At 38.3% G+C, this 9,979-nt stretch overlaps 1 protein-coding gene across 1 annotated transcript; it reads left to right on the top strand.

Moving 5' to 3' along the window:
* Positions 1-1,989: 1,989 nt before the first annotated feature.
* smndc1 (survival motor neuron domain containing 1) lies at positions 1,990-9,462 on the top strand. Its single transcript, XM_053633488.1, has 6 exons — positions 1,990-2,145; positions 4,294-4,413; positions 7,379-7,521; positions 7,762-7,920; positions 8,219-8,372; positions 8,489-9,462. Exons 2-6 carry the CDS (start codon positions 4,294-4,296, stop codon positions 8,624-8,626), a joined length of 714 nt encoding a protein of 237 aa, XP_053489463.1. The 5' UTR covers positions 1,990-2,145; the 3' UTR covers positions 8,627-9,462.
* The last annotated feature ends 517 nt before the right edge of the window (positions 9,463-9,979 follow it).

Below are 9,979 nucleotides of genomic sequence, written 5' to 3'. Positions count from 1 at the left end.
CTGTCCTGTATAGTGGTTATTTTCAGTTATTTGTAGATTATATGTGTACTTTATAGAAAAGCAATCACACTGGGAAGAAAATGCAATATACAGATGGTATTGCTTTTCATTTGTGACATGAGGACTGCGTGCCATGCTGAAAAGTAAAACCTTTCATCTCTTTGCTTTATCGCTTTTTTCCCTTCACAGTAAAAACCAAAAGCAATGTATTGTTTTTTTTTTGTTTGTTTGTTTTGTTTTTTAAATTAAGGTCATTAAGTGCTGATCTCATCAGAAGTCAATCTGATTCTCCTTTCCATTACATTTCACTTTAGTTGGTGTGTTGCAGTGGTGACATACTGAAACGCAATCATTTCCATAAATAATGGAATGAGAATAATGATTCAGCAGAAATGTGTTGTTGGTATGTATGTAACCACAATGTAATGAAACCACAAGTGAAATTAAATGGGTGCAGCTCTAGTCATGAAAGCTGTGCTGTGAGTACAAGTTGGCAGAGCAATTGAAGAATTGCCAAAAATTACATAAGTAATATTTAATGTAATTGTTTAATTAACAGGTTATGAAGAGTTTGAAGGGCTTTATTTCTTGCTTTAGAGGTGATCTGGCTCTTTTTTTTTCAGGCTCCTTAAGTTCATAATTTTGAACTGCCCAAGATGATGACAAATTTATTGAAGGTTTTTCCACGAACATGTTCATAACACATAAGGTGCATATGAAATAAAATAGCAGGTGTAACTAAACAAACATTACCAAGATGGATTACATTCTAGACTAGACTAAGCAAAGATTGACCATTCAAGAATGAGATGCTAAATCTATTCACACATTTAAGCAACAATAATTAAAAAATATATTTTATTGGTTATATTTCAAGGCAGTTTGGTTGTAGTTGGCTGGGACAGGCACAATAATGTTTTGTTTTTTTTCCCCCTGAGAGCTGTTTATATATGGCATTAAATCATTAGAGTACCACTGAGGCACCAATAAACTTCAAAATTCAACTTGTTTGTTACAGGGTTACTAGTAACAGGGGTGAAGATCCAGGCTAATAGCCATTATTCATTAAAGATGCTAACTTTGCAACCATGCTTTGCTTTCAAAATCCTGACAAATTTTTTTACATGTAATATTCTTTGTAGCTCTAATCTTAGTTAAACATAGTTGAGATGTCAAGCTGGATGAGGCCAGGCAATGCTGACGATATTTCATTATGGCAAATAGTTGAGGGAACATACTTTTTTCTTGGCCATATGCTGCTAGAAAGGGTCTTTTTGATGTGAAACTTCATGGTTGTCTTGTGACATGATTGGCTGGTTTTTAGTCTTCCTTTAACTGGGTTGCAACTATATTGTGGGATATGACTTACATTTACATTTACTCACTTAGCAGACGCTTTTATCCAAAGCGACTTACAAATGAGAAAGATACAAGCAAAGACTTAAATGTATTATTATTATTATTATTATTATTATTATTATTATTATTATTATTATTATTATTATTATTTAAAAGAAGTTAATCATGCAAAGGAATATGACCACAATTTGACCATACAAAAAATTAAATTTTAAAAGTTTTATTATATTTGACATGCAAAATGATTATCAACAAGGTTGGACACGAGAAAAGAGACTGTGGAGTACACTAAGATTATTGGTATTTATATTATACACAAATATTTTATTTGGATTTTGTAATAGGACAATGTGCATATATTCCCTGCATGTATTCTTTGAAAATTTCTACTGGGGGGAAGGTACCATGTGTTTTATTACTGTTTAGGTAGGCTATGTTAAAACATGCATGTTTATAAATGTAAAATCAGTGGGACACAAATGTTACCGCAATCCCCTCATATTAATTCCCCCTAGTAATCATGAAAACAGTATATTTTCGTCGCCATTTTAGTTTGTGAACTCAGACGCGCTACTTAGCGTTTACTCTGAACTGTTTATATCGCGAGAGCAGTGCTACAACGCGAAAAACGTCACTTCCGGTTGCGCGTTGTGTTGTCGTCGGCCAGGAGAAAGGACACAACGAAACCGTTCGCTTTCGCTAGATTCCAAGTGTACATGGGCGATTCAAAGCAACATTAGCGCTGTAATAGATTTTAAAGAGTGGTGTTTTGGTGCACATAGAGAGGTAAGAGCACTGCTGATGTAGTTAAACGGGTAAAATCCGTCAGTTAGACAGTCCGCGGCTCCTGGGCCTGTGATGCTGCAGCGCGTTAGCATTTCTTCCTGTTAGCTGCAGTATCTGCTCTTAAACAAACTGACCTAATAAGCTACTGTCCTTAAATAAGTTTAGTTAACGACTAAAACGTATATTTAACAAATTCGCAATGTAACGTATACTGTAGTGAGTTATTTCTTCAGGAAACGTGTTCATCCCCGGCTTAGAGGCCTGTCTTTGGGGCGTACTGGTTATTTCTCAAAATGGTTCACAAGTAAATTCATCAAATAAATCATTCTGTACGTATTAATAATCAGTTCAGTAGCGTATGCTGGTTGTGAATAAAGAAAAATCTCTAGTGGTCGCACGGTATTGTCAATAGAAATGTTATTAAACCGCAGTGTCGCTAACTCTTTTAAGGGGAAAGTGGTCCATGTATTCTCAAAGTCGCTACAAGTCGCCGGATGACGCAAGGGACCAGTTTGCTGTTACGATACATTTTTGAATCCATAAGATGACAATTCAGGATTTGAGCTAGTAGCCTCCAGTTGATATGTGGCCAACTTTGACAATTCTTTTTCACAAAAGAATATTTTAGCTGATATGTTTATATAAATGAAATGTGTGTTTTGCCGAAATGAATTTCTACCAATCTGAGCCACAGACATTAATGAAGTATTATATATGTATTTTCTATATATGTATACTTGTATTATATAGCAAGTAGACAGATAGGAAATGGGTATGTATGGAATAACTCCCTTTTATTACTTGTAATAAAAGGACAACGAAGTGTGTGAGTGGGACAAACACTGGTGATCAATGATTGGTTGTTGGGAAACTGGTGGCAAGTCTGGTGAACCTGCGGTCTCAATTCGTATAGCACTCATACACCTTGAGACCACCCTGAGCTGGTCGTCATGTAAAGTCTCATTTATTTACATAGTGTTTGAAAACCGTACTGTGACCCCAAGGTGAATGAATCCACAGATCATATTGAAATCACAAGAAAGCTGAATCATAGACTACTTTTACATGGACAGCAGTAGTCTAATTACTGACCTTATTCTGAATAAAACAATATTCTGTTTAAGGTATTTACATGAGTTACTTTTAGAATATTCCTTTCATGTTCCTGTTATAGAACATAAAGCGATTAACGGCACGTCATTATGTCCCCACGCCACACGACGTCCGACGTTCCCTCCAGAATTTCATGTATCGACATACAGTTCGTCTTCGTTATGGTACCGTATACAGTGTTCATTTTTATTTTCACTGAAGCTTCAAGTGCAGTTAAGTATTTGTCGTGCTGTATGTGCAAATAGACGACTGCTTGAAGCCAGGGCCCGCGTCCTAAACTAGTTACTTACCTACTATATAGTAGCCGAAATACGTGTATCTCGCCTACTATATAGCAGGTAAGTATGCGGTTTTGGACACAGCCGTGCTCTCTTGTTTGCCGTCAGACGGTCGAGCACTGCCGTGTGTGTACTTGTCCTGTCGCAAAATGCGGTGTAAACTCCAACATGATGTTAATAGTGTGATTAAGGTGTGTACATGTCTGTAATGTGCGTCGATAATGTGACTAAAGCAGGAGTACTCCACATGTCTTAATTCCATTTGTGTTTACATCGAGTATGACTTTAGTCAGATTAAGGTAATAAAAAATTGCTGTTTACATGCTAGTTTCTTAATTAGAGTATTGTCTTAATCGGGTTAATATTGGATTATTGTTATCCATGTAAACGTACTGATATTGACTCAAAATAGGTAAAAATTTGTTCCAGAAGGCTGTAGGAGAGTGCGCTCTTACCGTTTTCCAAATGGGATCGTCTTTGTCAGAGCATGCAAACACAGGCAGCCTCCTAAGAAGAAGAATGAATGAATGATGAAATTTTAACTGTCCATGATGCCAATGTCAGATATTTGATTGTCACAATACTATTGCATTAGAGATGTTTTTTTACCAATTTGTTCTTCGACATAGTCATTATTAACATGGCGTTTTGCTTCAAAGAGGTCTTAAGTGTCTCGTTTCTAATGTGAAATGTACAGTGTCTACGTGTCATGTGCATTGACGAGTGGCCCTACTTTAACACTGCTTGTGTTTTTCAGATGTCAGACGAGTTGGTGAAGCAACTGAGCAGCTACAGAGCTCAGCTCCAGCAGGTGGAAGCAGCGCTTTCTACAGACCCAGATAATGAAGATCTGCTCAAGTTACAGAAAGACCTGCAGGTGAGACTCATAACAGTGTCCGTGTCTGTGTGGTTCATACGAATAGTAACATCACGGTCACTGTAGTCCAAATGGATAATTACCTCAGATTAGTGACAACTAGAGTGAAACAATCCAACTTAAAGACACTAAATCCTGACTTGTACCACTACTTGGACAGTAATGCCGGATGCAAGTCAAATCACAGGTTTATATCAATGTGCCCGTTCTAATACGTTATCGTTTCCATAGTAACAAGTCACAGGGATTTGTATGACAGATGATCCACATAATCTCAGGCTGATGATAAACAAACCACAGACATAAAATGGTTGATATGGTGACGCTTTCACTAAGGCAAGGTTTATTTAACATTTACAGAAAGAGCCTCCAGTGTGAGTGCTTTGTAAAAGTTTTCCACTGGGGTAAAGACTGTTTCAGGGGGTTGTTGCAGATCCTCCAAGACTAGCGTGAAAGGGAAATCTGGGCTAAAATCATTTAGTGTGCATTCAGCATGAGGGAATGGAAAAGGATAGATGTTATAGGTAACTGGTTAGAAAATAGAACTGAGATCAAGGAGTAAATACTGACTTGACTTAAAACAGATTTTTTCATATATTTAAAATCCATAGACTGAGTGTCACAAGTATAAACTTCAAATTAAAACTTTACATTAACACAAATGTTTGTCCAATTTATCTCTCTATTTATACACATACATAAAGAGGACCTTTCTTCTTTTTCGGACCTTAAAAAAGCGTCCTAAATTTGAGAAAATTTGGCTTTAGTTTCATAACGATGTGCTTATGGTCTAATACTGTGTCATGTGTGCGCATGTTTGCATTGCTTTAACCCCTCTCTGTAATTCCTGGCTTCTCGCATACCGATTGGTCGATTATAAAAGGCTTACCGCAAATACTGGCCAAATTCCTGCCTCTCAACCATACTCTCAGCGAACGCGCGAAGGTGAAGCGCTGTTGTGTTCGGTGTCAAACAGTTGCTTGACAATAGCAGCAAATGACAGCTGTCCTGAGCAAAACAACGCCCATGACCATAATAAGGTCATTTTTTATTTCATGTTGTCACATTGCTTCGTATTACATGGCTATTCAAATGTGTAAATGATGGTAGAAGGTTCACTCGTAGCATCTAATATTTTTATTACATGGACATTCAAAGGGCAGCGTGAAACCAATTTATTTATATATATATATATTTGTGATGCTTTTATAGTGTATTTTTCAGTGTATTAAAGTTTGTAGTAACACTGTTTTGAACTGTTTTGAAATAATTTGAAAATTATTTGACATTACAGATCTTGCTTGTGCTACCACTGTTTATCACTGTGTCTACATCACGAGTGAGGAGCAATGCGGCCTCATTGCTAATAGATCACTTACAGATTGCTCCCGTTATAATAGACAACAGAATTTACACTGCAAGCATGCAAATACAGCATATGATGACAATAATCTTGAATTAAACTAAACCTTTTAAGCACCTCGCACCAATTTCCCCAACCTCTTGCACACAGTGGAGCATTTTGTATATAAACATAAGTTTGTGTTCGTGCATCACTGTTGTGCATCTGTGCCGCACAGAAAAATTTTGTGCTGTAAAGTTTGCAGGTTACCATCTTCTTCCTAGCATTTAATATAAAATGCTCACATGCCTTAGAGCAGAGGTTCTCAAACTTTTGTAACTAAAACCCCCTCAAGCCTTCCCTATCATGTGGCATACCCCCCCCCTCCCCCCATATTGGAGGAGACCAGGTATAATGATTATCTATTCTATATAAAATCTATCTATCTATCTATCTGTGTACCTGATCTGTTTTTGATAGATAAATATATATATTTTTTTGCTCTTGTGGTTTTGTATTTTTTTAATTACTTTTCATAATTTAAAAAAAAAAGTCTGTTTAAAAGAAAAGTCATTAAAGAGGTCTGAAGAGTCGCTATGTTGGCAACCCTGGTTTGCACTGACAGCTAGATAGAGGGCGGCTAAGCTCCGCCACTCCCTAGCAAAAAGAAAATGCAGAGGTAGAGGGATCGTGGGTTTTTCCATTTACACACATTTCATTTGAAAAGCAATAAATTACACCCAAGTGATGCCCTGTCTGTATTTTTATTTATTTTTTTCTTATTGAAAACAGTTTGCGCCCCCTTTCCGATCTCTGCCCCCCCTGGTTGAGAACCACTGCCTTAGAGGATTTGGGTCACACTTTTTTTCCCACGGTCACTTGGCGGTTATGCCTCTACCCTTGTAAAATTCATACACTAGACGGTATAGTGCGTAGTGTGTCATTTGGGACACAACTTTGGTCTGTACTCTCTGCCATTTTTTCGATGCGTGTTTTCTGAACAGAAGTAACGCAACGAGTACACGTGCCGCACGCAGACCAACTAATAATGAGATTCGGTGATGACGATTTTCATAATCGATTATTATCAATTAGTTGTTGGAGCTCTAATGCCATCTGACTTTGTGAACTGTTTTAGACAGTTTCTTGTGTTGATAAGGGGATGAATTCCATGAGGATAGTCTGAGATACCGCACCACTCAAGTGTGGACAAGTCATGAAATAGTTATATAAAAAAAATTAAGTAATATTAAATAGCTTCACTGTGCTGCAACGAACAAGTAATTAGACTAAAACATGGTAGCTAATGTATAGTTTAAAGCAAAATATGTTCACTGCAGGTGGGAATTCCAACAACATCCTAGTAGGTGTTGGGCCCCAAAACAGCTTCAATAGGTGTCCAGTTGTATTGAGATCTGTTAACAGAAGGACATGGCAGCAGCACATTTGCATGTACAAGGGTTTTGTCTTGGTGCAAAGTCAACAGTCAAACCATTCAGTGAGCCCTTGTTCCCTACGGATGGGGTGGGGTCATCTATGAAGAGACCAACCAGGATAGTATTGTAATTATATGGTAAAGATGTTGTTTCTTTGACTTATTTATTTTTATCGTTTCATCTTTAGGAGGTGATCGAGTTGACAAAAGACTTGCTAACATCTCAGCCAGCAGAGGGCGTCGCTAGTACCAACAGTTCAGATGCTGCGCCACCAAAACACAGCTGGAAAGTAGGAGATCGTTGCATGACTGTGTGGAGCAACGATGGACAGTGAGTATCTCGCATGCACACAGACAGATTTGCACATTTGCATTCATACTTTTTGACAAGCGGCAGGCTGAATAAAAGACCGTGAGTATCTATTACTTTCCTTGCTTGTTTCACAGAATGGTGCATTTGGTGTGTCTGCACTTAGTTTACACCATGTTGAGACTGTGTGTTTTGTATTGTTGTGAGTGTGTAGTTTCATATGCCTGTACTCATCTGCTTACAGTGCTTTGTGCTTTGCAGGCAGTATGAGGCAGAGATAGAGGAGATCGACAGCGAGAACGGCACGGCTGCCATCACCTTCACCGGCTATGGCAATGCCGAGGTGGTGCCTCTGCACACGCTCAAAGCAGCTGAGCAGGCCAAGAGCAGCAAAGAGGAAGGAAGCAAACCCAAGTCCAAGTGAGTGTGCGTCAGTGGTCTGTATAAAGACAATTTCACAGTGTGTTTTGCTCAGTATGATGCTGTTGCTGAGTCTTTTGCACATTGTTATATTTTTTTAAATCAGTGTTTAACAATAAAAAAAATCTGGTTCCTCTCAAAGTTTCTTCGTCATGTTGTCAGTTTTTTTTCTTGTCACCGTCGCATCTGGTTTTCCCATATTAGAGATCTAAATGTGCATACGGTTTGGTTTGTGTGGCCGCATATCTGCGTTATTGTCATGTCAGTAATGGGATGCCTGATTGTGTTCCCCTTTCAGGAAGGAGCTGCAGGCAGAGCAAAGGGAATACAAGAAGAAAAAGGCACAGAAGAAAGTGCAGAGGATGAAAGAGCTGGAACAAGAGAGAGAGGACCAGAAATCCAAATGGCAGCAGTTCAACAATAAAGCTTATTCAAAGAACAAGAAGGGGCAAGTAAGTAACAGAGGCTTAAAGTGTCCAGTTTAACAGATCAGTAATGCTCCATGTTGCACTTCTTTTCTATGATTCTCTGTCCACCCTCTTTCTGTTTTTTGTTTTTTTTTCTTCAGGTAAAACGCAGTATATTCGCCTCTCCAGAGAGTGTGAACGGAAAAGTTGGTGTGGGTACATGTGGGATTGCAGATAAACCCATGACTCAATATAATGACACGTCCAAATACAACGTGAGGCATCTGATGCCACAGTGAGGTGTTTGTGTCTGTGCTCGCCCCCACCCCAAAAGATCAGCTAGTGGAGCATCAGACCTGGGTCTGGACAATGAACGGAACCAGCTATACAATTTCACCGCATTTTTATTTTGGGACATGGAAAAAAATGTTATTTTTGAGATGTAAGAAAAAGTAGTAGCCTAGCTGTTGATTTCATAAGTTGTGAGTACGAAAGTGCTTTACAGCTCCAAACTAAACCTTAACCTCATATCAACATAACCTCCATTGGAAGAAACTAATGACCCAGCAGCTTACTATCAGGAGTAAGCCTGAGTTGTGTGAATATATAGATATACATATAAAACATACATAATTCAATTGACTTATATTTTTAAGCCAAAGCAGCTGGACCTGACGTTTTCCCACTTGTCCAGGAGGCTGTATCAGATTTGGCATTTGTTTCTGAAGTTTGGTTATCAATATGTCTAAATGGCCTTGATGTACACTTAGTTTGGGCCCAAATTGCAACCATACAACTATTCCACTGGACATGGGAACTCTGACTTTTTAGTATTTAAACTTTTTGATATGCATTAAATGAGTTAAGATGCTTCTTGGGTGAAGTGATTCTGAAAACATCTCTTCTGAGTTTTTCATAGAACAACCTGAGAGACTGTTTAGTTCATGTGCTAATTGTGTGTCAAAACTATTTGCTAAAATGTCAGAGTCCTATACATCCCTGTGTGTGTGTGTGTGTGTGTGTGTGTGTGTGTGTGTGTGTCAGTCACCATTTTGTGGAATGGATTTCTGTTGTCGGTCTTAATTTCGCTTTAAAGTTTTGTACACCTTTACAAGGAATAAAGATTTTTTTTGTATCTGTACATAAACAATGTGCAATTATGATCTCAGGTAAAACATAGCCATTCATTCTGATTCTGCTGGTAATGGGGATTTTTAAAAAAAAAAAAAATGCTACTATGCAGACTACCTAATTAAATGCTTTATTTTAATGGAATATCTGTGATATTGGGGCAGCATAATGGCGTAACAATTATAGGGTCCCGGGTTCGGTCCTCAGCTCATATTACTGCCTGTGTACAACTTCTTTACATGTTCTCCTAGTGTGTGCATGGGTTCTACTTACCAAAAAGAACATGCCTGTAGTTGGCTTTAAATTGCAATTTAGGGGTGTGTGTGTGTGTGTGTGTGTGGTGCCCTGCGATGGATTGGTGTCCTTTTAAGGGTGTGTCCTCACCTCAGGCCAAGTGTTCCCAGGATAGGTTCCAGACCCATTGAGACGCTGACGAGGATAAAGCGGTTACTGAAGATGAACAAATGATTGAATCTGAGATCATGTTTTAATATCCTTGATGTGTTTGTAGACAGACATGT

This window comes from Ictalurus furcatus, chromosome 9 (genome assembly GCF_023375685.1).
Source record: "Ictalurus furcatus strain D&B chromosome 9, Billie_1.0, whole genome shotgun sequence".
Lineage (NCBI taxonomy): Eukaryota > Metazoa > Chordata > Actinopteri > Siluriformes > Ictaluridae > Ictalurus > Ictalurus furcatus.
Note: the sequence above shows the minus strand (reverse complement) of the source record. Positions and strands in the feature narration are given on the sequence as shown.

Coding starts and splice junctions, on each gene's coding strand:
- smndc1 (XM_053633488.1), top strand. CDS start 4,294: ATGTCAGACGAGTTGGTGAAGCAACTGAGCAGCTACAGAGCTCAGCTC. Junction 7,522..7,761: donor GTGTGGAGCAACGATGGACA/GTGAGTATCTCG, acceptor TGTGCTTTGCAG/GCAGTATGAGGCAGAGATAG. Junction 8,373..8,488: donor CAAAGAACAAGAAGGGGCAA/GTAAGTAACAGA, acceptor TTTTTTCTTCAG/GTAAAACGCAGTATATTCGC.